Source organism: Drosophila willistoni, chromosome 3R (assembly GCF_018902025.1).
Source record: "Drosophila willistoni isolate 14030-0811.24 chromosome 3R, UCI_dwil_1.1, whole genome shotgun sequence".
NCBI classification, from domain to species: domain Eukaryota; kingdom Metazoa; phylum Arthropoda; class Insecta; order Diptera; family Drosophilidae; genus Drosophila; species Drosophila willistoni.
In genome coordinates this window covers 15104931-15132821 of record NC_061086.1, presented here as the reverse complement: position 1 = coordinate 15132821, position 27891 = coordinate 15104931, and the positions used below count along the sequence as shown (strand labels likewise).

Here is a 27891-nt window from a genome sequence, read left to right as displayed (position 1 = left end):
AAGAATTATTCAATTTCACCTAAAAACGAAAAATCTTCGCCGTGGGTATGGGTGGGTGTTAGTGTGTGTGTGTGTAAGTGTGTGGATGCTGTTAATGAAAATTGCAGTAACGCCAACAACAACAAAAACAACAACAGCAACTACATCAACACGGGCCATAAAAGTGAGCAACAACATCTAAAATTTAATGAAAAATATAAGAAAAACCCATAAGCACACGTGTATATGGAATAGTGTGTGTGTGTGTGTGTGTGTGTATATGTATATATTATCCCGCAAGAATTTCAGAAATGAAAAGGAATACTCTTTCGCTGCTTTCTTCTATATATCCACCATATGTATCTTGTAGATACATTTCTGTGTCTGCAGCTTCTGCGGCATTTTATTTAGCTTCCTTCTTCTGACTCGGCTTCTTGTGCGTGTGTGTGTGAGTTTTTATGTATGTATGTGTTTGCCTATTTAGTTTGGGCTATGTTTTTGTCTTTGCTTTTACTTTTCCTTCTGCTTTGCCATCGTCTTCTACATTTTCTTCAGCTTTCTTCTGCTCAATTTTGCTCAAATAAAAATTCCTCTTGCGTGTTTAGCTAAAAGTTATTTTTAACAAATTTTCTTGCTTTGCCACACACACACACACAAGAGCGGGACCAGCGAAATAGAGAGAGAGAGAGAGAGAATGAGAAAAAGAGAATCGAGATGTTGAAAATTAAAGAAAATGGATTTTATTTTTCTTCTTTATTCCATAATCATTTCCGCATTTTGCTGACTAAATTCAAACCGATCTAAAGGACTTTAATTACATAGAATTAACAAGGCAACTTGAGATATTTACCCAGACAAAGGGTGGGAGAGGCGGTAGGACGAACTGAGAACGAATTTCATTTCCGGCTTACGTATACGCAATTTACTTGTCATAATCCTGTAAAAATATTAAACCGATTGCCAGCTTAACCATAAATTCATATGTAATTGGATTTTACTCTTCTTCTTACTGCCTGCGGTGAAATTGTGTGTTCCATTGAATATTTGCTTAATTATGTGTAAAATTTTGTAGTTTCATGTTTTTGAAATGGATGCAAATTCAATTAACTAGAAATTTGATTTTCTACTTCATATTATTGTCATGGCATCCGATTAAGGTTAGCTTGGTAAGGATTTTAAGTTTATTGAGATAATTGGCCATCTGTATTGGCCTCATAAATATACATATGTATATAGCCTTTAATTGATTTGGTGCCTTTGAGCCTTTATTGCCTTATTGTCGGTATGTAAATAAACTTGAAAATATCTCAGTCTTCATTACCCATTCATTCGCTTTCTCTCTCTCTCTCTCTCGCGCTCTCTCGTTTCTTATGTATTCAAAATGGCAATTAGGCAAAATCATTTATTTGACTACAACTAACTGCCAAACAATATCCATGAAAGTAGACAGCTATGTACATATGTACATATATATGTATATACAGCCAACGACAAGAATATTGTGTGACAATGGCAACAATGTCACAACTCAAGTGTCAAACAAAAGGCGACGACATGATGACCATGGCGAAAGCAGAATGCAAATCAGACCAAAAATCGACAACATCTGAGGCAGAGAGCACTTAATAAACAACTAAATTAACCCAAAATAAACTAATAGCTGTTGACATTTGGGCAAGTTCATAATAACAATATAGTATAACAAAATCTTTCAAATTGCGCGGACTTTGAGGAAACACAAAAGTTCTCAGGACACCTACCAAAATATTCTCTTTGAAGTCAAGTTTCATTTTTTTTGAGGAGGAGAAGGAGGAGGAGGTTGTTGTATGGAAGACTGGATTTATTACAAATTCTGCTTCCGTCACTGTCGAATTACCCCTTTTCGCCCTGTTCATAGTTTTAAGTTACCGTGAAACGATTTTCGCTTCGTCTAAATCTGACACGGCTGGTAGTAAGCACTTAAATACTCTCCAAAAGTCCATTACTTTTCTGAAACCAAAGAAAAATGTAAATAAAGTAAGAGAAGTTAGTTCAATTCGACATTTTACTCAACTTACTGATTAAAGATAATGCAACTACAAAATAAAGTTTCGTATTCAAGAAAATATCAAAGAAGCATTTTAAATACTCATGTCTTTCTATAAGTTTCCTAGAACAGGCAACGTGTTTCAAATACTTATTATACCATGCACCCATAGAATGATATATTAAAGTCGCTAAAATGTATGCAACAGTAGAATTATTGCCACGCCCACATCCGCCCCCGTAACTTGAAAAAAACGATTATTAACTTACCAAATTTGATCATCTGAAAAAAGCCTGTTGTGGTTTCCAAATCGATTTCCTGACCGTTTTCGAACTTGATATTCTCAATTCGAGTGAAATGTCAATTGTTTTTGGTGCTGCAGCTAAGTTTGAAACACATTTGCTTCGCCTACTATATAATCTTACAGGGTTGCCAAGTTTTATTTTTATTTAGATATTTGTATTTAAGTGCAAATCATGACAAGCATAACTCCAATTTCATTTGTAAATGGTTTTTAAACTAATTTCATTCTAGTCCTAGCAGATAAATGCAATTTTTACACAATTTTTACACAATTTTCAAGATATTATTTAAATTGAATTTATTTGTCGTTTATTAGTAATCATAATGAGCATAAACATTTGGATTAAAATCTTTCAGAAACCGATTTTGATTAAAATCTTTTAGAAATCGAGAACAGGAAAAACATTTTTGAATTGCCTACAAAGAATTGTTCTCAACATATAACAGATTAATGGAAAAATATTGAAAAGGCCGTAGTTTTCATGAATTTATAGAAAATTTATAGAAAATTACTTTTTATGTTACTGACACAAGATTAACCAACTTTAAACCTAATAATTTGGCTGTGAAGCAAAAACAGGTCTTAAACCTAATTCCGACAAAACAAGTCAGAAACAAGTACAGGCCTGAATATTTTTCTGTGCTATAGGATATTTCTCCCAATCAGACAGACTATATTTTTGATCTATTGTTTCCATTAAAGCTAAAATGATCCGATTTGGTCTCGATTTTTTTTGTATATCAATTTTGTAGTTAATGAAAACCTTATACCAATCCAATAGCTTAGCTAGACAGTATATACATATATATACTTAGCTTTGATTAAGAGTATGCCCAACCGGATGGGAAAAGTAATGGTAAAATAAAAGGTAGATATTAGTCAAATAATAAAACAAAAAAGGATTTTGAATGATTTGAAAACCAGAAAATTAAATATAACTTAGTTACTTCAAGTGTACTATTTATTTTAATTAATTACGAAATTCTGCAATTTTCCAAACAAAGTTATTTTTATAAATAAACGTTCAATAAACAAAGCAGCATTTAAACTTTGGTGATTAAGGTAATAGACAAAAAGTTGTGTTAATCTAAAGTCAATAAAGTTAAATTTTAAAGGGTGTACATATTATTTTCATCACGAGTGTAAATCTGGGTTAGGATAAAAAAAAATTCGAATTTACAATCAACAAGATGGCCATGAAAAACTCTGAACATCGACAAACGAATCTCAAAGTAGGAAAACCCTTCAGTTTATTATAGTCATACAAACGACTCGTGTCTACTGTCTGTGAGTATTTGTGTGATTTGTGATAATCGAGAGAAAAAAAAGTAGGTGAAATAAAATTAAATTATACATAACGCGAAACTATTACATTTTTCAATAGATGAAGAAAAGTAATACAAATAGCAAAATGGTGGTCAATGTCTACTCTACAAATGGAAGGGCGGACAATCCATCGCGCCATGAGATGTTGGCCTGGGTCAATGAATCGCTGCAATCCGATTTTTCGAAAATTGACGACTTGTGTACAGGAGCAGCCTATTGCCAGTTTATGGATATGCTATTTCCGAATTGTATTCCGGTGAAGCGTATCAAATACCAACCAAATCAGGAGCATGAGTATATACAGAATTTTAAACTACTACAGGCCAGTTTCAAGAAGTTATGTGTGGATAAGGTTATACCAATTGATAAATTGGTCAAGGGTCGTTTCCAGGATAATTTGGAGTTCCTTCAGTGGTTTAAGAAATTCTACGATGCCAATTCGGTGACGCCAGCTGCTGCAGTTCGTGAAGAGGCTCCCATGGTTTCCAATGCAGGGAAATCTCCGGCACCAATGCGAGCGGAGAGTAATCCAAAATTGGCCACACCAAATGCCCCAAAGGTAAAGGACACGACCGTTTCCAAAGTGGTACCACGCACAAACGAGGTATCACCGGTACGACAAGTGGTCAAGAACAAAAATACGGTAGTCGAGGATATCCCGGAGCCCATGGAGCTAACTCCATCTGAGTCCGAACTGGACTTGCAGCATGAAGACGATTTGGAGTGTCGTGAGAGGGAGCGCGACTTTTACTTTGAAAAGTTGCGTAATATTGAAATTTTATGCCAGGAGACACACGATGTTGCTGTGCAACCCTTCATTGAGAAGATTATGAGTCTACTCTATGCGGTCGAAGAAGGCTTCGAGCCTCCATCCAAGCAGCAGGAATAGGAGAATAGCTAAACATTTAGTTATCTCATCGTTTACTCTTAGTTTTGTGTATATTAATAGACGTTAATTGAAAAAAAAAACAATATTTTCGGACAAGCAAAAACCAAGGAATGGAATATAGAAGGAAGGACGAACTTAACTGAATCAAGCAATCGATCTAGAATCGATTTAAAACTGAAAAAAACTGGTTCCTGCAAATTTTTTACACATTGACACGAATATCTCCCAAAATTTAATTTTCGGCCAATCAAAAACCCCAATGTATGGAATAGAAGGAAGGACGAACTTAACTGAATCAACCAATCGATCTAGAATCGATTTAGAACTGAAAAAAAACTGGTTCCTTCAAATTTTTTACACATTCACACAAGAATATCTTCCTAAATTTAATTTGTATTTTGTCTCGGCTTATTAAGTTAATCACAAGAATTTGGTTTCAAAAATTTCAAAATTAGATTTTCTTGTAAAATCATGAAATAATTTATACTTCTTTAAAATTCTTCACACTATTTGAAAAGTTTTTATTTGAAATCCTTGGATGCTGTTTTACCTCAACTAAAACAATGCAGAGAATAAATAAAGGATAAAAGCGGGACAAATTGGTGATTTAATATTGATCAAGAACTTAAATAAGTTATAACAATTTCTCTTTCAGATGTTTTTGGATTGATAAATTAAATTACCTAGAAATATTATAAATTTCCCAAAAAGTGGATACCTATAATATAAAATTTTAAGACTTTAAAGTGCTTAGTGCAATACAAAAAAAATCGCTGTACATTAATAACAACATAATGAGAGAATAATCCTTTTATTTGACATTTATTAACAAAAGATAAATATAATAAAAATGGATATAAATTTATTTAAATAGACCAGATGCAGAAAATTCGATTGTATAAAATATTTCAAATGAAACGAAAAATTAATTTTGGAGTTGTCTTTTTTTCGTTTCATTTAGAGTAATTCCCAATTGGTTTTAGTGTTGAAGTAGTGTTAACGCCTTACCATTCTAGAGTGGTTATCAAAGTCTGAGGATGAGAGAAAAAAACTGTTTAGTTTTTGAAATAGCGCTCTATAGACAACCAGCTCCAAAAACAAACTCGAGTCTGCTCTAAAAAAAGTACATTTAAAATGATGTTTTAAAAAATTTGGTAAGGTGTCCTAAAAAGATTTCACTAAACCCTTTGTTCATGTGAACCAAATTGGATACTTGCAACACTTTGCATTAGTTAGCTCTCACCTGAGAGGTGAGGTGAACGAATGGCTATTTAATGGCATCAATTTGCTTTTAATGTGAATTCTTATTCATGTCATCCATCCATCCATCCATCCATCTCCATTTGCAGGTAGACAAAGAATATTTAAGTGGGTTGTACTGGGTTTAAATCAAAAGTTTTTATATTGAATGCCACTTGTAGAGTATATACATACATACATATATCAAAGTTGATTGATCGATTTAAAAAAATGCTTGATTTTCAAGTTTTTAAAAGCAGACAAAATTGAATTATACCCATATTGAGGGTAAGGGTATACTGGATGATGTTCTGAAAAGTTCTGCTACTTTTTTGCACCGGCATAAAGAGCAGAGCGTAAAATTCTTGTTACCCACACACCAAACACCGCAAAAACACACACACAAACACCCACCCACCAACAGATGGATGGAGGAGATGTGGGGGGAGGTGACGTCGCTTTTCTCTCTTGTTGTTATTGTTTCTGCTACTGTTGTTGTTCTTGTTGTTGTTGGTTTATATTCAGCACTAGAAAAACTTTTTCAGCATATGGCGGCAGCTCATTGCACGTCGCTTTTGGGCAAGTTTTTGGGTTGGCTGGTACGCCAACTTTTTTGTTAAAGCAAAAGGAAATGCTTGACATGTCTTGTTCCTTTTGCTGGTTTACTTCTACATACATACATACATATACATTTTTTTTATTTCAAATTTTTGTGTTTTTTTTTTTTTGCCCACTGGCATTAACAAACAAAAATTGTTGTGTATTTTCCGTCTTCTCTTTCGTCTATTAAGAGGTTTTCATTATTTTTTTGCTCTCCTCTTCAACATTTTTTAATTATTTACTCTTTATTTTTCCGTTTTCTTTATTTTTTTTTTATTTCTGGTTTGTTGTGTTTGTCTTTAATTTATTTTTTCCGTTCACTTTCCGGCTTTGGCCTTTTGCACTGGAGACCATTTGACACCCTTGACTTGAACCTGTCATATATTTCGAGCAAGGTCTTATCCTCAGCAATTCAGTTGACCGTCTGGCGAATTTGATAAATTGCATAAATATTTTCATTTCTTCTTTTCTTTTTTTTCGAAAAATGTCGCGCCAGGCAACACACACACGCACAAACAACGAGAGAGACAGACAGACAGCTAAAAATGAATAACAACCATAAATTGCCCGATTTATTTAACACAATTAATGTTCATGTTGATTTTGGTTTGCCTTTTTTTTTTGCCGGTTGTTGAACCAAAGCCAAAGCCAAAGCGCAAAACAAGGCAAACAGTATTTTCTTCTTGACTTATTGACACATTAAATTGCTTTAATTACTTCAGAAGACACATGTTTGTACCATGTTCGTACATATTTTCTGTATATAGTATTATGGGATTTTTGCAATTTTCTGTATGGTATGAGTAGAATTTTGTCAAGTTTATTTCGATATATTTATATCCCACATAATATCCTCTATTTGTCAATATTTTTCATAATTCATCTTAAAAGCAAATGCACATATGTACATACATATGTATGTAGATATATTAAACATTAACTGAATTAATATACTAAAGGTTGTTAAACTATTCGAATTGATTTAACGATTCTTAATTTGTTGAAGTTAAAGCCGCTTTAAATGGTTCCTTGGTTGGCATGATCTTAGATAAATGATTGGCTAATTTGTTCAGATGCATTTCTAGCTGTATTCCGTTGTTATGAGTTCGTTATGATCACGTTTTTTAGTGCTTTTATTCTGAGATCTGTATAAAGATATGTATGCTTTCTAGCACTGGTTTTATAAGCCTAGTAGTAGGCTCTTAACATTATGCATCCTTGCTGCCTATTTCTTCGTGTCTGCAAATTCTACAAAATGAAAAATTTGAATTTCTGGGAAACCTAAGCTTTTCAGCTCCGGGAATGTATGGTATCTAGGGTTGCAAAGAAGTATAACCTGTGGCTGAATTTGGACTAAAACCAGGAAAACTTACAAGGCTGGAAGAATGTAATACAGCTTGATAGCCCTTTCTCATATCTTTAGGTGTTGGTACATGGCCATTCTTAGTTCTTAGAGTAATTTGTCTAAATTATTCCGATAAATAACAACAAAATCTCGGTTGGGATAGTAATAATGAGTATCAGAAAATAATCTTTGCAGTGTTGGTCGAAAAATACAATGTTTAGACATATCATCACTTTGATTTCTAGATAGAATATTCTTGATATTTGTCTTCAAGCTATTAACTCAAACAACATTTCTTTCATTGACATTTGAAAACATTTTATTAATATTTCTTAAATGAATCTTGATTAATATTTATGTTGATGTATGATACAATAATATGAAATAATTGATATACATATGTATGTATGTATCTATGGACAGATTGATATGTATTTCCGATAAATAATATGAATAATTTGCCATTGCCTTGCCGGTTGCCCTTTGCTGGCATTTATTTATTTCATTTTGCTGCAAATTCAATTATGTCATGGAATTGAATTCATTTTATTTTCTGCCAGACCAGTCGACCGCACCACCAACCAACCAACTACAAATATATATACATATGTATATATAAACAAACGAACGACAACGATAATTTTTTATCATCAGTTTATGGTTATTGATTAATTTATGCGATTATAGCCATTTATATGAAAGATTTGCTTACTGGAATTGTAACGATTTTTCATTATTTTGTTTATTTCAAATGCAATTGGAACTGAATGACCCCAAAGAAAAAGAGCAATGTCAACCGACGTTGTCGTCTTCGTCGTCGTCGTCGTCGTCTCTCACATATTTAAGGAACTTGTTCAAAATTATCGCACTCTGACTTGACCCAGAAAATGGCAACATTTCATTTGCATATTTACATGGGGCCTGGTCTATCTTTAGACGAGGAGAATGAAATAAAATAAATAAGGAAAATGTTTTTCCCTTTACGTAAAAGACAACCATGCGAGAAAAATTCCAAACTGACGGAAAAGCAAGCGCAGATATTTCAACAACTTTGCTTGGGGCGTCAGGAGAGGGAAATTGGTAAATGGTAAATGGCAGAAGAACTAAGGGGAACGTCACACTACTAGCTAGCTGCTCAATGACATGTGCTGTCTGAGTGCCAAAAAATAAAAGAACCGAACAGAACCGTACTGAAATGGACGAGTGAGTGGACTGGACGGACCGGGCAATGTTATTGTATCTCTCTGCGATATATATCTTTAAATCAGGGAGAAAGAAGAATAGTAGGGAGGGGGGAAAACAAGAGAAATTGCCGGCAAGTTCAGCGCACTTTAAGAACTGTTTCGTTCATTGCACTGATTTTTTTGGTTTCCAACCAGATGCCCAAGATACAGAAACAGATAGCAGATACGAACACACGCACACACCAACACACACACAGACCCCTGATTTCAGAGGTGGGGGGTGTGTAATATAATTGCGTGTAAAGATTAATTTCCCCATTTTTATTGAGTTGCGCACGCGTTGTTCAGTGTGCATTTTGTTATGCATCTTTGTAATTGTATCTTAAAGATACAGTTGCAACTCAAGTAAGTGGATACACACACACAAGCACAACTAATGTGGCTCGTGCCAAGCACATGGCTGGGCACCCTCCCCTCCTCATCCTCCATCCAACCTACTTCAAGTACATGTTTTTGAGTTACTTTTAGTTTGTCTGTTGTGGTTACACTTTAATTTACTATCCATCAAGTGCACAATTATAATTGGAACATTGCCAGCAAAAGGAGAGACTGAACAGGGCCGTTACCCAGGTCTTCTTCCCCGCACCTCCCTCTATCTGATGTGTTGGTGTGCTCATAACTGTCACTGGGAAAACGTTTGGAACTCATAGCTCCTCTCATGCACAATGCTGATAGATTAGTTTCCTAATAGCGCCTCATTCTGTGAACAGTAGCAACAACAGCAACAGCAACACAATGGTTCGATGTGTGGCACAGTGGCAGCACAAGTGACCACTTTAAGCTGGTCCATCTCACTCTCTCCCTCTTTCTCTTCCTCCTTCTTTCTCTCTATCGTTCTCTCTACTTTGGGTCTTTGAGATGTGGGTGCAAATTCAAGGATGTCAAGAGCATAAAAGTTAGAGACCAACTGCAAAACACAAATTGAATCATGATGTCGCTGCCTTTTGGGTCCTCACACATAAAGGTTTATTTCTCTGTAGATTTAATCGAAAACGAAGTCAAGCTAAGCTAAGTTCTATTTAAAATTGGTAAATCTTTAAAGTGCAACATGAAAATGGCAATAATTGAATTAATATTTGCAGTAACTGCCTTTACTAGTTTACCCTAAGAATTTCTATGACCTTTAAAAACTTTTTGTGAATAGTGAATGAAATGTAAATGAAAGGTAGAATGACTATTTCATGCATTAGTTAGTCTCTATTCTAGTCTTTTGAAAACATTTTACCAAAAACAAGGTTATGTGCAGGACTAAGCTTAGGGCAAGAGAGTTTAAGCTTTAGACAAAATCTTGAATTATTTGACTCAAATGTTTCTATGCTTTTTTTCTATAGATTTTCCAAAATGTGTATCTAAAAAAAAGATTCAAATCCAAATGAGTCCTGTAAATAGTAGACAGTTAGATGTTTTTAGTTAGTTTAGTTAGTTTTTTATCACGTTCTACTACTCTTTGATAAATCTGCCCTGGATCATCAGATTATTCTTAGAAACGAACGCTCGTTAAAAGGCTGAGATTGAACAAAAAGAATTTGAGATTTGAATCTATTTATCTCAACTATATATTTTCTTTCTATTACCCACTCTCTAGAAAGTCTGCCTTGATTTGATTATCAATTGAATTTGTTATATATATGTTTGCGTAGATCTACCTAATAATATGAATCCAAGCAACTGTATATACGATTGTCAAGGATCCAAATGACACAATTTTAAGGTATGTTAGTTAGTTCATTAATTCAATGTCGAATTACTTGCCTTGTTGTTTTCTCTCCGCTTTGGAGTTCGGGTGGGGGGCATAATTCAGCAGCAGGTCAAGTGTTCGTGCGGGTTAAGAGTATACATATATCCTGTGTATGTTTGTGTGTGGATAATTGATTGATTGCTCATTTGATAGATGAGTGTACATGCAAATAACGAAATTGGCCAAAAAGCAACCAACCAGACCAACTGACAATCTCACTTTTTCACTTTTTGGATTCTTTGCAGTAATTTGAATCGGTAAACACAGACACAGCCGCGGCGCCATGGTGATAAGTCAAACAGATGCACCCCCAAATGGGGGGGCTGCGGCAGCGGCGGCGACTGGCGGCAACAACGCTGGTCAATCAGTTACAACAGCTGGCCTAGATGCATCTGGCAACACGTTATCCCATCCCTCGGGAATCCCACAGGATCAAATAGACAATATTATGAGTGGCATATGCAATACTGGTGATGTAAAAATGAACAATCATCGCAAAAAGCTGCGACAAAGGTAAAAATAATTTTGTACGCCAATTAATTATTCGTCTAACATATCTTTCCACTTGGATAGATTTGATATTATTAAGAAATTAGGTCAGGGCACTTATGGCAAAGTGCAGTTAGGTATTAATAAGGAAACGGGCCAAGAGGTGGCCATCAAGACCATTAAGAAATGCAAAATAGAAGCGGAAGCGGATCTGGTGCGCATACGCAGGGAAGTGCAGATAATGAGCTCCGTTCAACATCCAAATATTATACACATCTATGAAGGTAGGCAATAAAAAGGAGCTCCTCCCTCCGTAAACACCTGAAAATCTAAATCCCTTCTCCCACCGCCCCTTTTAGTATTCGAGAATCGTGAGAAAATGGTGCTGGTTATGGAATTCGCCGCTGGCGGTGAGCTCTATGACTATTTGTCCGAGAGGAAAGTGCTTAGTGAAGAGGAGGCTAGGCGTATCTTTCGTCAAGTGGCCACAGCTGTCTATTATTGTCACAAACATAAGATCTGCCATCGAGATTTGAAGCTGGAAAATATACTGCTCGATGAGCAGGGCAATGCCAAGGTAAGTAAAGGGAATACAGCTTTTAAATCACTCTTTAATCTCTTTTCGGATCTCATCTATAGATTGCTGACTTTGGTCTATCTAATGTATTCGACGACCAGCGACTGTTGGGCACTTTCTGTGGCTCTCCACTGTATGCTTCGCCTGAAATTGTCGAGGGCACACCCTATCAGGGACCTGAAGTCGACTGCTGGTCATTGGGTGTTCTGCTCTACACTCTGGTCTATGGTTCCATGCCCTTCGATGGTTCCAATTTCAAAAGACTTGTCAAGCAAATCAGTCAGGGCGATTACTATGAACCACGCAAGCCATCCCGTGCCTCGACCCTTATACGGGATATGCTGACAGTGTGTCCTCGGAAAAGGGCCACCATTGAGCAGATCTGTTCACATTGGTGGGTCAATGAGAACGATAATGTATCATGTTTGGATTTAGCTGAAGATTTGGCCAACCAGACACCCGTGCGTCTGGATGTTCTACTCTCACTGACCCCAGCTGCCATAACGGCAGATCAATTGGTTGTGCCATCGGCTGAGGGTATAGCTGCAGCCAAGGCGGCGGCGGCGGCTGCTGCTAATGAACGGGTGCCACGTTCCCACTCCGTGGGCTCTATACGTGAGAAGGCCCAACCGAATACCGAGGCAGAACGTCGCATTCTGGATATGGTGGCTGGTGAGTTCAGGAATGAGAATACTATCATTGCAGTTGCTTGAGTGAACCTCCAAAACCAAAAAGAAAAAAAAAACAGAAGCAGAAAAAAAGAAGATTTTTCGTTTCTTTTCCCATATTTCGTTTTATTTTTTTATTTTTTCTTGTTCAGGGACTGGCATTGGAAATTGTCGATAGGAAAATTACAACAAATTTCTATATTTTCTTGTGCAAATTAAATATAAAAAAGAAAGTATTCTAAAAGGTTGTTTAAGTGTATTTCTTTTCTATAGTGAAAGAGTAGAATTATTGATATTGTAGAAAAGCCATTGCCAGTCTTTGGGTATGTAAATATATTTGAGCTATGAGACTAACTTGGCCTACATATGTGTCCGACCATCCAACCATCCCACTAACTGCTGCTCATTTGCGGTCTCACCACCTGCCTCCAAAATGAAATAACCAAAAATATCGAACTCTACACTCAAGTATACTGACCCTAATACTGAAAGCCAAAAGTCATTTAACAAAACTCATTAAACCACGCTACCCTTTCTCTCTCTCTCTCTCTCTGTCTCTGTCTCTTATGCTTGATTTAGCTGGCGGAGAGGCTGCTTTAATGCCGTCACCCACACGAACCATTACACCCGCCCAGAGTCCTGTGCAGACCAAGCGTAAACTTCAGCCCACTGTATCCACTGAGAATGCTGCGGCTGCCAAAAAGAAGGAGAAACCGGCCAACAGTTCGTTTGTGATCACCGAAAGATCACAACCACCACAAGCACCAGCAGCAGCACCACTGACTGAAACGACGCCCACGGCCACGCCTACGCCTATGGAAACAGAGAGTGCCAATGAAGAGCGAGCAAGAAATTTCTCACAAAAGGATATGCAAGCGGTTGGAGATCTATGTGAACAACTTATAAGTGATGTACCGGCTGTTCCCGGTGCAACCGCTGCTTCTGCTACCGCTGCTGCTCCTCCACCACCAGTGCAACGGCAAACTACACGTGGCAAGCTAGATGCTGTTGTTGAGACTCCTGAGGAAAAGGATGCAACTAAAGTGATTAAAAAGTTTGTTAACAAACATAAAACCGCCGATTTGGTCAATGCCATCAATGAGAGTGCCAACAATGCAAAAGCAACGCCAACACCAACGACGACAACAACAACAACAACAACATCGTCAAATGCTGCTCCAGTGCCTCCATTTGTGCGCAAATGCAGTCTACAGGATGAGTCCACGCTCAATAAATTCAATGCCGAACGGCGAAAGTCGCGTATTCTGGAAACGGCTGAAAAGTTCCAGCCACCACCACCAGCACCTACCAATGCCGCTGCTCCCGAGAAGCCCAAAAAGCTGAGCATTCCCGGTGTAAGTGTTGGCAGTTTCAAGAAGGAGTTCGAACGAAAGGCCACCAATCCCCCGACATCGGTGGGACCCACACCGGGTGAATTGCGTGCTCAAGAGCAGGTGGCGGCTGCAGCAGCTGCAGCTCAAGAGGCTGAAGCACTGGCCACACCACCAGCGTCACCAGTGACAGTGACAGCACCATTACCACTTACACCACAACAACAACAACAACCAGATCAATCCCTAGAGGGCAGCGATTCGAAAAACTCTGTAGCCTCTATATCTTTGGATGAGGCGCGTCGCTCTATGGAAAACTCAATTGCTCTGCTCCGGCAGGCACAAAATGAATCCAACAAGGAGCTGGATCAGCTGTGCGCTCAAACCGAGACAATCGGTGTCAGCGATCAGGAGTCGCCTGTCATTGAAGATCGGGAGCGTAAGTTAAAGAATGCTCGTGCCATCATTGGAAATGCCATTCAGCCGGGTAAGTGGTATAGCTATAAGGCATGTCGATTTTTCTTCTCTTTTTAAATAGTTTAAGCTAAAAACAAAAATGCGACGCTTTTAAGTTTACTACTAGCATTTCGACTATATACATTATTATCCACGGGGCTAAGCACAAGTCGAGTGGGGATTGTGAGGAAAATTGGGCACATTAAAGTATCTAAAAGACTGAGACTGTGAGAAGTTCTCTCTCTGTCTCTCTAAGGTTATTTTGGGAGGGATGTAAACAGAACTTTAAAGTAATTTAAGTAATTTCTAACAATTAAGAGTTATTAGAAGGTATTTTTTTTTTAGCTTTCCATATCTATTCCCATTCGATTCTTGTGCTTAGCTCTTTCAACTGTTCTATCGTCTTGTTTCTTATCTTTACTCGTTACCAGTTTCAATGTGTATGTAAACGTTATTGCAAGCCGAGTGCTGCATGGATTATATTTGGCTTTTCAAAATATAATCTGGCTATATATACCTACCTATCTACCACCCTCAAATCGAAACATGTATACTCCTCCCCAGCCCCTCAACCAATACAATCCTCAAATAGAAATGAAATCAGAACACACACACATAAATATAAATGTCCCTGCAATTCGCTTGGCCAAAGAAAGAATAATCCAAAAAATAATAGATACACATAATAATTGCTCTCTTAGAGTCCTTTATCATGATCCTACATTTCATTAAACAAACATCACATAATCATTTTGAGCGTTATCCTTACTCTTTCCATTTGTCTGTCTCTGTGTCTCTCTCTCTCTTTCTCTTTGTCTTAGTCTTTCTCTCTGTTTTTGGTATCATCCCACCCACATGCATACCTACATACATACACACATACCTGCTCATCATACTCATCATTGACTCATCATCTTAATTTTAGTGATACGCAGGCCAACACCATTTTATGGCATCGGCAACAGCAACGGTAGCAACGGCAGCTGTGTAGGCGCGGGTACGGCCGGGCCGTTTGGGTTAGGAGCAGGAGGAGGAGCCGGCAATAGTTTCATTGGCTATGTAAACGAAACGAATGCATCACCCTTATCGCCTCCATTATTAGTGTCTGGGCCACAAACAGCTCCGCCAGCCCTGTTCAGTCCGAGCGCCATGGAAAATGCCAAACAGACCATACAACAGCGTCTGCTCAATCTCGGCGTGACGGGAGCTAAGCGACCAGCCACTTGGCAGCCACAGGCAGCCTATAGCACATCCAGCATATTCCAGCCGGCCAACCATCCAAATAACAGCCCCTTTAAATTGATTCAGCAGCAATATCAACAAAAGTGTCAAGATCAGGACCACCAACAGCAGCAACAGCAGCAACGCCAGAGTCATGGTCCCATTATGTTTACGCCGCCGCCATCACCGCAATATGCCCACGGTCAAGCCCATGCCCATGCCCATGCCAACGCCTACAACAGCAGCAACAACAACAACAGCAGCAAGAACAATATAAAGAATAACAACCACAACAACAACCATATTGCGATGCCTAATGCCAATTTCAATTCGCGCACCAGACCATATCATAATCAAGCTCAAGACACATTCAATAAATATGCCAGTACTACTACTACTTCTTCTGCCATGCCTCCTGCTGCGTCCATGTGGCTGAAATGTAAGTCTTGGCGGCGGCAGCAGCAGCAGCTCCATCAACATCAACATCAGCATCAGCAGCGGCAGTGGCAGTGGCAGCGGCAGCAATACAGAGCAAACACGTTAAAGGATAATTGCCATTTGCCACTACTGTGCGCGTGTGTGTGTGTGCGTGTTGCCAACTGCCAGCTGCCAGCCTATGCCAAAACAAATATGTTTTCCACTGTTACCCCGTTCATGTTGCATTCCTATCAATATTTTGGTCATCAGCAAAATATGCTCCGGCTATTTAATGGCACTATATAGACATTTGTGATAATGACTTGAAAGTTCTTATTTAAATATATATTTATACCTTGAAGCAGAATAAAATAAAATTAACCAAGGGGGAAGAGGGGAAATGATTAGTCCATTGTTTATTGTAATGCTTGTAAAATTTGCTGAAAGCAGACTAGAATCAGTAGAAGTTACATTTGTGTTTCCTTTGTTAACTAGGATATTGATAGTCCTAGTCCTCATTTTCTATTTAAGCCAATTTATTGTCCTAGATCTCTGTAGGAAGTTTATATTAGTGTCAAAAAGTCATGCTTTCTGATGAATTTTCCAAAGAACCAGCTCTGCTTTTCCCTAAACAATCACAAAATTTCCCTTAAAAAAGAATCATGTAGATGCTGCTTCGTTTTTATTGTTGGTGATGTTGCTGTTGTTGTCGTTGTCGATGTTGTCGTTGTTGTTCTTGTTGTGCGTGCTCGTTGTTTAAGTAGTTAATATATATACTTATTCGGGATCCATAGATGTAGTTGCCGCTGTTTCATTGCCTTTGTTGCTGGCTTATTAACCGAACCACCCATAGAATTTATGCTAGACTTAACCTTTCTCTCTCTTTCACTCACCTGTTTGTTTGTAATTGTTTGTTTGGCCTGAGAATTTATGATACTATATTTTCCAAATGGTTTTATTGTATGCTTTATGGCTTAATTGTGTTCACATTTGCCCTTAAATGACAAAATATTTGATTTAAAGTTTAGTTATCTAATTGAAGATTCTTTTTATGCTTTAACAGCTTCGCCCGGTGGCGATGGAACTGGTGCTCCGGGAGGTGCTGTCAAGACATCAACTGCCTCAATTACGCTCAAATCGGCCACGCTGCCACGTCGCAAAATCAATGCTGGGAAAACAGAAGTACAATTGGATATTAAGCCACGTATACCAGAGCAACCACAACCAGCTATGCGTTTCAGTACTGAAATGCAGCATCCTGTAGCCGATTTACGTAGTGCTCCGCCACGTGAAGGCCCCATACCATATAGTCCCATCAAAACGTCTGTGCACACAAGGGCCACCAGTTTGGAGCCAAAAGAGCATATTATAACCATACAGAAACCACCCACGCAGCATGCCTACGGACGCACTAGCTCCAATACAACCACGCGGTGAGTATTTACTCTCTTTTTTTTCGTCCGGTGCAGCCTTGGGCATAAGTTGGATTTTTTTGTAATTTAATATTTCAGTTCCGGTTCACTGTCACGTCAATCTACGGTTGAATCTGAATCGGATGCAACTACCACTACGGCTACAAACATGTCACAATCAACTGTTACTGGCGCCTCGCAGCCCATCAAGAAGAGTCCCAGGGAATTTATCATACCAATTGCCGTTGAGGGCGGCGGTTTTATAACGCCAAGAGAACGAAGCATTGAACCATCAGAATCGAGTCATACGACCGCCTCTAGTCGGTCAACATTCAGTCGCCTGCGTCCCTCGCGTCGCATTAAGTAAGAAAACTTGTGCAATTTATTTCAAATGTTGAAAATTCTTTCATTCTATTCCATTCTATTCTATTTTATTCTATTCAGTTCACTGCTCAGCGAGGCTGGCTTCGATGAGGGCTCGCCATTCCAAAAGATGCGCACAACTTCTATTACACGTGACGGCGGTGGCAACGATGATGAGGCAGGACGTTTCACCCCGCACAGACTAAGGTTAGCCTCCTCCTCCCACTCTGCGTATACGTAATATGCAGAAAGAACGAAAAAAATGCTTAAATTTTCTTTATTTTTACTCTTTTTTTTTTTTTTGGCGCCACCCGCAGAAGCTCAAGACCTGTCAAGAAAACTAGTCAAGACAACGATTCACAAAGCTCTGGCGAAGAGGATGATGACGATGATGGCTTTGAGATACTCACAGCGGAGAATCTGTTCTCGACATTATTGCAGAGAGTAAGGATTTATACGATATGCACTTTAAGTCACTTTGATTATGCTCATCATCTTGTTTAATTTTCAGGTGCGAGCCTTAACGAATAGCCTGAATGTCAACAGTGACCTGTCAGTTGGTTTTCCCAGTCATTCTAGTCGCCTACTCACGGACATTTCGCGGCAGGCACAAAGTCATAGCCCCTTCTGGAGTCAGGGCAGTCCATTTGGCAGGTGAGAGGAGTAGCGAAATAGCCAATTTTTGTTTGCCATTTGCACATTGGGCTAATAATAATCATAATCTCTCATTGCCAATCATGTTATTCGACTCATTAATCATTAACTGCAATTTGTTATTCATTTTAATTCCATGCTGCCTAAAATCTAACACGATAAATTAACATAATTAATGCTTAGCGCGCTTAAATCTCAAGTTAGTTATAGCTATAGCGAAACAATTGAGAAAAAGAAAGTGTAAGTAAATTCACAACAACCAACAATTTAATCATTTATTGGAATATAATTCATCACTTTACTCATTAAACACTGGAAAAGAAAAAAGAAATCTATTTGTAACCTTGCTTCTTGTAGGGTTCGAGAACGTTGGCTAAAGGTCTTGCTGAACATTACAACACGAATGGGTAAATGTTTGGACCCTGGCATCGGTTGCTTGTAAGTTCAAGCTAATGTAATGTGTGCAAGTCCTTTGGTTTGAACGTTGTCATACCCATCAACTCTTCTGTTGTTGAGCTACTCAGTCACTGCAAACATTTGATTGATAATGGGTTTTTCACGTTTCTTTTTTATAGCCGCCTGAACAGTGGCAGCAACAGCAGCGGCCTGGGTGCCCCCTGGCGTCACAGCATGTCCCGGGATTTGGGTAGCGACATGGAGTCAATGTTCTCTCGCACAGGTGCCACGTTGCCAAGAGGTGAATATCTTAGATTAAAGAGTAAATATTTAGATCAATAATAGTGACAGATCACACAGAGAAACAGACAAACAAACAGACAGACAGACAGACGAAACATGACCATTAGAAGTGTGAGCAAAATATAAATCGAAGACACGACGTCAACAGAAAACACCACATAAACAATACACTTACTTAATTTCTAGTAGTTATTGATGTTTGCTAAAAAAACAAAAACAAAAACAAGAAAACGAAAAACAATAATTAAAAATATGATCTACTGATCGATTTGTCTTAATTTACTATATATATACATATACTTATAATAATAGTCTAAAAACAATATTGTGCAAACTGAATGAATATAAATCCCTATATATGCCCCGCCCCGCCCCTATATCCCATCCAAAAATCTAAATCTAAATGAATTGAAAGCATTATTAATTAAAAGGTGTCCAACTGTACTTAATACTTTTTACCACTTTACTCAAAAACAAAACCTACATAGTATATATATGTATGTATGACAATGATTTGATTGATACCGATTCCGTTATTTCTGTGTGTGTGTGTGTGTGTCTCGCACCACCAATTTGTTAATGCATAGCATAATTTATTCTCAATTGAATTGAACTCTATCCAAAACAACAACAAAAAAAATACTCAGTGCAATTTCTATTTAAAAATATCTATCATTATAAACACACATAATTATTATCTTTTTATCTCTATCTTATCAAAATTATCTATCTATCTGCCTATCTGACTTTTGTTATTAACTATTTAATGCCGCTGCAGCTTTTACAATTTTTATGTAGCTACTATATAATTAAATAATTTATTTGATACCTGATTCTTCTTTTTGGCCACATGTAAACTCAATTAGACAATATCCAAAAAAAACAAAACAAAAAAAAACAAGTTCGAGTTAAATGTGCTTCTTCTTTAATTGTTACAATATTTTCCACTCTATTGTTTTATTTTTTTTTTTAATTCTTTTATTATTATTATAATTTGCCATATTTCTGTTTTCATTTTATTAAAAAAATACAAATAAAAATACTTTTATTTAATTTAGCATTAAATTTGTTATGCACTTTTTGTAATGATGAACAAGAGAAAGAGAGAAAGAGAAAAGAAAAAGAGAAAAGAATATAATTCGAGTGCCAGTGGAAATCGTATTCAAAGTTCTGAATTTTTAAACATACAAGAAATGTGCTCAATATATATATATATATTGTATGTATGTATATGAGAGATGTGTCAGGCGATTTATCAGTTAGATATATATGTATATCCCAAAATTATATATGTGTTATTACTGAAGCAAACAAATGTTAATGACATTAAGCAAATGTACTTAATTTTAACAACAAATTAAATCAAGCGTCTTTAAGTCAATTCACACGTTTTTTTTTAACAATAAACACAATTGATAATAAAAACCAAATCACTTATCTTTTTTAATATCTTTCGAAGAAAGCGAGTGAAGACCTGAAAAAAACGAAAATAAAAAAAAAACACCACACAATCAATAGAAATTGATTATGTTTGTCCTTTTGGTTTATTTTCTTTCATTTCCATTCTTTATATATATATTTTTTTTCTCTTTATTTTAATTAACTTTTGATAATCAATTTGTTTTTGCAACCAAAAGAATTGTATAAAGTGCAATGAATATATATAAATATATTTTCAATTTTGATTGTTGTACAGTTTTGCCAATGGCCCCGCCTACCTTAAATTTGTTTTAGTTTACAAAAAACCAACTTACACCACCACCACCCCCACCCCCTACAAAAAAATAAATAAAACCACTGCCAAAAATTCAATTTACGCTAACCAAACCAAAAAAAAAAACCCAGTTCTTTGAGTTAAATAGTTAATTTCTTTTAGTTAATTTAAAACCATATCAAATTTTGTGTTGTACCTTTGAAATTAACACCACTAAGCCAGCCAGCCAGCCAACAAAACAAGCTACACACTCAATATACCCTCCGCCCCTCCCCCCCGCCTACACACACAAACTCACACATACATATACAACCACGCCCACAACGCCCACCAACACTCGAAGCTTTTTTTTTCAATGTAGTTGACAACTTTTGTGTCCACGGCTGTTCAATGCAACTAACTTGGCCCTAAACAAATAAAGTCTAAATTAAATCTAAATATTTCAATTAAAAAGCAAATTTCTGAGTTCTGGGCTTTTATTTTCAACTACAAAATTGTATATAAAAAAAAAAAATAAATTACTGCTGTATTATTTGTTTTATAGCCATTTCTGTAATAATAATTGTAAAATGCGGGGGAGGAAAAAAAACCAACAACAACAACAACTAAGAAATAAAACAAAAAAATGTCCAAAACTTTGAATACGATAATAATAATAATAATAATAATATGTATAAAAAAAAAAAACAAAAACGATTTCCAGCTACTAATTGCTGTCATTTGTTCTGACTTTTTCGTTTTTCTTCTTCTTTCTCATCATACATCATATACATACTATACAAAAAAAAAATATCATATCATATTTAATTAGCTATATACATTATGTACCTAAATGTCGTTTAATTTGTATTTTTGCATTAAACAATTAATTATGTATATGGAATAATAATTTTTTTGTTTAGTTTGTTTGTTATTCGATCTTATAATTGGCGATCATTTTGACACACACATTTTTTTTGTACTTATTTCGTTTACAGTTGGTTTAACTACTACATTAACCACTACCACGCCCACTAAGCATGTTATAACCATTAACAAGAGTCCGTTCCAAACTGCCAACAAAACGCATCCTGCCTTATTTGCAACAGCTACAACAAAAACAACAACAACAACGACAGCAGCAGCAGCAGCAGCAGCAAACTCACCGCAGTTGACACTAATCAGCCGAGTTAACCACCAGCAAACGCAGCAAACAACCAAGCCAAAGCCAGGCACCACCACCAATACCACAACAACAAAAACAGCCACAATAACCACAACCACCAAAAATCTGCAAAAGCCATAAAACAAATGACAATTATGATGATGATGATGATAATGATGATGATGTACATTACATGCCCATTGATGTAATAAGAAATGATGAAAATATCCTGTGGCTGTTTTGCTGGCTGTGGTTGCAAAACCAAATCCTTTGACCCATCACAAATATCCAAAACAATTAACCATATTTATTTTCCAAATTGATGAATTTTCATAATGGTTTTTCTTTTATTACTTTATTGCCCGGCAGAATCAATATTTTTATATATTAAAGTATATAATTAAATTCGATTTCCAAGAAGAAGGAAAAAAAAGAACGGAAAGGCTAGACAAAACTACATACATATTTATTGCTTTGGCAATTTTCATATTGTTATCTATTGTGATTATCTTTTTTATAAATTATTTACTCATTTAAGCAAAACAATTTCAAGTCATTCCATTCACACAAAAACAAAAACCACAAAACACACACTAAAATATCAAGAAACCAAGCAATATTAAGCTTAATAAATATTAAAAAATGAAACTATTTTTGATACATAAATGAAATAAAAAACTATGAAATTAAATGAAAATTTTCGAAATTTTGTTCATTGCAAAAGCAGCTTATGCCTCCCTTTACCTCCCCCTCTACTCATCATGCATGTGAGCTAATAACCAATTATTTTGTTGATGTTCCATATTTAATATCTTGTTTAATGTGCAAGTTTTGTTTAATTTATCCAACTTCAAAATAAACAAAAAAACAAAGAACAAATTCTTTTGGTTGCCAAAACAAATGAAGATTTGTTTACAGATCTCACAGAGTTATTATTTGACTTGATGGAGTTAATGGAAATGAGTATGTAAGTAGTTTAAAATTAATATTCAATTTAAAGTCCAAACAAATTCAGGTAAGTCTATTAATTATAAACCCAAAAGTCTCTCAAATATGTTAATTAAATGTTGCAGCTTTAATAAGCAAAATTTTTGCCAACTTCTTCTTGTTCCCAGGTCATCATCAGCATCATGGCAAACCTAGCTCAGCTCCGGCAAATGTGGAGAAAACTTCAAATGCCACGGAGGAACCACTCGATTTGGCTGATTTGGATCTGTCACGTTTGCGTCTGAGTAAAAAGGATTTGGAAACATTGTCGAGCATAACACCGGGTCTTCCGAAATGCTTTCAGGAACAGCTATTGGCCAAGTTGCCACCAACACAGGCTCGCAAATTATCACGCACATTGAGTGTTCAGAATGGTACACCAGGTGAGAGTCCTGTTGGCAAAGTGTACAAGCGTAGTCAGAGTAGTGGACGTGGCGGAACTTATACACCAGCGGAGGAGGAACCAAATCAAAAGCCTTTAACAGATGCACCCAAGACCACAGCGGCCAGTACGGCCATCTATAGACGCAGTCTTAGCCGCACAAGTCAAGCTCAGAGTCAGAGTCAGGCTCAGAGTCAACTGGAGACCAGCACTACCACCACTACGGCCACGACCGCCATCGCCACCGCCAGCAAGAGTCGAAGTAGCAGCGTTTGTCGTGATGACTATGGCAAAACATCTCTCTGCAGCAGCACCAACTACACCAGTGACATTAGCGAAAAATACAAATACTATTCGCCGTATTTGAACAAGTCGATGAATGGTAGCAATTCCAATGGTTCGACATTGAAGGAGACGCCGGAAAAACGTTATAGCGCTGCTTTGGGGCGTCCACCAAGTGGTTGCCTCTCGCCGCCGCCGCAATTGCCAAACATTGGCAGTTTGCCCGATGGCAGCAGCTCCCTGCGTAGACGCACCTCGCAACGCCGAATCTCACGTTTTCTGCGGCCCGACTTCTTTGACGAGCCGCGCGATCGTGAACGTGAAACCCAGAGCATGCTTCGCGATATACGAGAAAAGTCGGCGGAACGCGATGAACAATCTGATATGCGGCGCCGCAAACACAGTCTGCCCAATGTCGATCCCGAGCAGACGGAAACCCAAATGGCCAAATCAACGATGCGACATGCTCGCAATAAGAGCATGGAACTGTTCACCGAAGGCGTCTCGGAGAAAGCTACGGAGCAGAAAGTTCACGAAGTCTCCAAACGACGCAGTCTCTCCCGTCCACGTGAGCTGGAGACAGAGCTGGATAAACATGAGCTGGCCGACAAGATACTTCAGGAGCTTCAATTACTTTCGGCCGTGCGGACACAGCAAGAACAGGAAACATGTGCTGGCCAGGCAGAAGAAACATCAACCATTAAGAAGGTAAAGAGAGTAAAGGCCAAGGACACGGATGGTGAAGTGACAACTAAAGGCACAACCACAACTACAACAACCACAACATCCACTTTAGTACGTAAGGTTAAGAAAGTGACAAAGAAATCAGATGAAGGCTTGAAACCACTTAACACCAATGCGGACTTGGCTACAAACGAGCATCTACCAGCGGCCAAAGAGACCAAATTGAAGCGACCCAAATCCTATCCCATGAAAGATGTCGGCTTGAGTTTGACCAAGCAAAGCGACACTGATCAAGTAGTTAGTGCTGTTCCCAGTAAATTGCCCAGCAAACTGCCCACAGCGGCTAGTGGTGCCAGCAATGAACCAGCATTGGAGGCAGCAACACCGCGAGAGAGTCGCCTAATGCGACCGAAGAGTTATCCAGCCACTAAACTAACTACACCCAAGGAGATACGGAAGGTAACACGCAGCGGCGTGGCTATAGCCACTATTACGGAGGCTACACCAAGTGTCAACACTCCCATTAGCAGTTCCAAGTCCACATCGGAGGAGAAATCTCTGTCGGCGACACCAACAGGCACAATGAATGCCATTCCCGATGCCAAAGACTCGGGCTCATCCTCAAGCGAACCCTCACGACCCACGACTATCAAAAAGATTATCAAAGTGACAAAGAAATCCAAGCTGGTTCCTCCCACACCGGTGACACCGCCAACCACCGCCACCACCACTACTACGACAACAGCCACTACAACACCCGTGGACAGTTCAAAAGAATCGAGTCCTGTGATTAAATCCAAGGATAAATCGCCTGAGAAAAAGGTATCCGGCAAGGGATTGTTCTACGCCATTGGACAGAAGTTTGAAAAACTGAGAGATTCGGCCATGAGCAAGGACCGAAAAGTAGCCCCCAGCGCCACAACAAATGTGGCTCTGGCCTGCACATTGAAACAAGGATCGGGATCGCCAGAAGAGCGTAGCTCCCCAGAGAAGAACACAATCCTGCGCAAGAAGAAATCTTTTGAGACGGAGAAATTAAACATTGAGCTCAATGAGGATAAACGCACGACGGTAGACAAGAGATCCCGCTTCGACAGTATGCTGCGCTCATTGCGAGAACGTTCGGTGCCCCGATCACAGACCAGCAACAGTGCCAGGGCCAGTGCTAGTCCCAAGAGGGCAGCCAGTGTAGAGGAATTGCTCGTGGGACAAGACGAAAACGGAGGAGTTGGAGGAACAGGCAATGGAAAGCAAGGAGGAGCTGTTAATAAAATGTTCGGTGGCCTCTTGAGGCGTTTCGATCGCGAGAGCAGTGAACAGAGGCGAGTACGCACCACCCGCTCCACTAGTAATATCGAACGCCAAGTCCACGAAGAACAAGAAGCATCTCTGCCAACATCCCCCATCTACCAGAATGTTGTGAAACCCAAAGCCACAACTACCACCACCACCACAACCACCGAGGAGAATTGTAACTGTCAGACTGCATGCCCGGATTGCATACAAAATAAGAGCCAAGGTGGTAAATTCTCCGCTGCCGCCACCAGCTGCAACACCACCAACAACAAGGACAAACGCAAGGGTCTGATGCTGGATCTGGCAAGTGCTCCAATTGGAACTATTGCTGGGACTAGCGCAGGGACCACCACGACCACAACAAGTGGTGGCAGTAGCTATCGTGGTTCACGGACCAATCCTGCATTGCTCAACGGCAACGGTGGACTGGGCTTGGGACTCTACTCCAATTTGCCTCCCTATCCGGGAGCTGTTAAGAGCGCCTCCTCCAACAACAGTTCCAGTCAGCAGTCCATGGAGAATGCCACCAATAACAACTCTTCCAATACCAACAATAACAATTGCAGCTCTCAAACTTCTGGGTATCGCACCTCATCCGCCCATGAGATCAATCGCAATAATGCCCTATTGACCCCGTCTTTCGAGAACATTGCCAACTATTCATCGGATTCGCGTAGCTATCAGGACGATTGTGCCTCAACGTCAACGTTTCTATCGCCAACCGAAGAGCCGGAATTGTATTTTGATAACTGGTCAATTTGTTCCGAGGATAATTACATGTTGCATGCCACACCCTCGCCCACAGTGTCGCGTTTGTCGAGGGCCTCCCTGTCATCGCCCACCCGCTGTTCGGAAAGCTCTGATCCCAACGAGAGTGTCATCGATCGCATCAAACGTCGCAGCTTCTACAGTCGCTTCAACGAGCAGAAGAAGCCACGTCGCACCAGCAGCATAGTGGGCCCATCCGCAGTCCGGGACTACTATAGAGAACAACAGGCGGCAGTCAAAGCGCGTTCCAATCACAAATTGCACGCCCCCGAAGTGGAAACGCGTGCCCATTCACCCGACATTGCCCAACAGTTCTTTAGACCCCTCAAACTGAGTCCTGTGGGCACAGAGCTTAAGCCGCCAGTCTATCGATCGCCCTTGGACTACACTTCGGCGGGATCGACTGGAGCCACAAGCAAACCACGCAAAAGCCTAAATGATATACGAAACACATCGCCATCGTTTCTAAGCAAGCGCTACGATTCCCATGACTACAGCTCAGTGCCGATGCGCTATAAGAGCTCCTCGAGTTCCAGTCCCAGCAATGGAACAGCAGGAGCCGTGGCCAGTGGCTACTACAACACCTACAATCCCAAGCGTCGTTCTTCCTACACTCTGAACAGCAGTCTACCCACGGCCAGTGGCAGCAGCAGTAATGCGACTAGCCATCTAGATGGCTATGCCACTCTGGGCCGCCGTTCCATACGCGCCTATGATCATCGCACAATGTCGCTGTTGGAGCCACCAACTAGTAGCAGTAGCGCAGCCACTGGCAGCAGCAGTTATCACAGGCGTGAAGGTCGAACACCAGTCCGGGATTATACCTCCAGCATTTCACGGTAAGTTTTAAGAGCTTCAATCATTCCACATGGACTCGATTGCTTTAATTTACCCATTACACAGATCTGGTTCGCGTTATCGTACCTCATCGGCCACAAGAAGTCCGACAAACATTTGATGTTCCACGCCGCAGAATGGTTTCTGCATTTTCTGCTACTACTCCAAACGGAAAAAATCTCAACATACCCTGACCACACCTCCAAATACAACGGCATCGTCATCGGCGTCGGCATCCTCGTCAAGGGCCAGCAGTGGTGGGATTAAGAAGTTATTACAGCCCGCCCAACCATCCACCAACCATCATCATCATGAGCATAATAAGTTTTAAGAGCTCGACAGATCCATAGATTCGATTTAATAATTATAATCACTTGAAAACTTAGTTATAGGGAGAAATTTTTGATAATTGTGTTTTTTTTTATATAGTCAAAAGTTTATAGTTAGAGCTCATTATAGTCGTAGTCCAGTAGTGGAACCGATATTTACATACATACATATATGATATAGATATAGATTTATAGTTGTTTCAGCAATGGATTGTAACGAATCTGATCAAGACCATAACGCTACCATATACATACATACGATTTTCAAATGATTGTGCCTTGGTTCCTTTCGGCGGTTTTAGAGTTTAGCCTTACAATTAGCTATCTATACATACATATGTATATGTATAGTTATATATATATATATAGTGCATTATATATAAAGTTGATTAGTTGATTTGGTCTATAAGCTATGAAAGTGTTGTAGAAACTGAAGATGTGAAAAGAAACAAGCCTCGCCAAACAAAAACAAAACAAAACAAAAAACCCAA

At 38.7% G+C, this 27891-nt stretch overlaps 2 protein-coding genes across 8 annotated transcripts; both read left to right on the top strand.

Moving 5' to 3' along the window:
* Position 1: 1 nt before the first annotated feature.
* LOC6651099 (serine/threonine-protein kinase par-1) lies at positions 2 to 27891 on the top strand. 6 transcript variants are annotated; one of them, XM_047012292.1, is made up of 16 exons: positions 2 to 163; positions 10936 to 11203; positions 11264 to 11463; positions 11539 to 11756; positions 11819 to 12428; positions 13004 to 14242; positions 15137 to 15871; positions 16913 to 17282; positions 17361 to 17624; positions 17706 to 17831; positions 17942 to 18068; positions 18136 to 18278; positions 18462 to 18518; positions 18854 to 18975; positions 22951 to 27073; positions 27138 to 27891. In XM_047012292.1, exons 2-16 carry the CDS (start codon positions 10974 to 10976, stop codon positions 27190 to 27192), a joined length of 8619 nt encoding a protein of 2872 aa, XP_046868248.1. In that variant the 5' UTR covers positions 2 to 163; positions 10936 to 10973; the 3' UTR covers positions 27193 to 27891. The 6 variants fall into 6 exon arrangements, with proteins under 6 accessions (XP_046868248.1, XP_002074024.2, XP_023036091.1 ...); XM_023180323.2 differs by lacking the exons at positions 2 to 163; positions 22951 to 27073; positions 27138 to 27891 and adding exons at positions 10677 to 10800; positions 21669 to 22480; XM_002073988.4 differs by lacking the exons at positions 2 to 163; positions 15137 to 15871; positions 18462 to 18518 and adding an exon at positions 10674 to 10800.
* Positions 3536 to 5033, top strand: LOC6651100 (microtubule-associated protein RP/EB family member 1-like). 2 transcript variants are annotated; one of them, XM_047012303.1, is made up of 2 exons: positions 3536 to 3596; positions 3694 to 5033. In XM_047012303.1, exon 2 carries the CDS (start codon positions 3694 to 3696, stop codon positions 4522 to 4524), a length of 831 nt encoding a protein of 276 aa, XP_046868259.1. In that variant the 5' UTR covers positions 3536 to 3596; the 3' UTR covers positions 4525 to 5033. The 2 variants fall into 2 exon arrangements, with proteins under 2 accessions (XP_046868259.1, XP_046868258.1); XM_047012302.1 differs by having other exon boundaries at positions 3556 to 3637.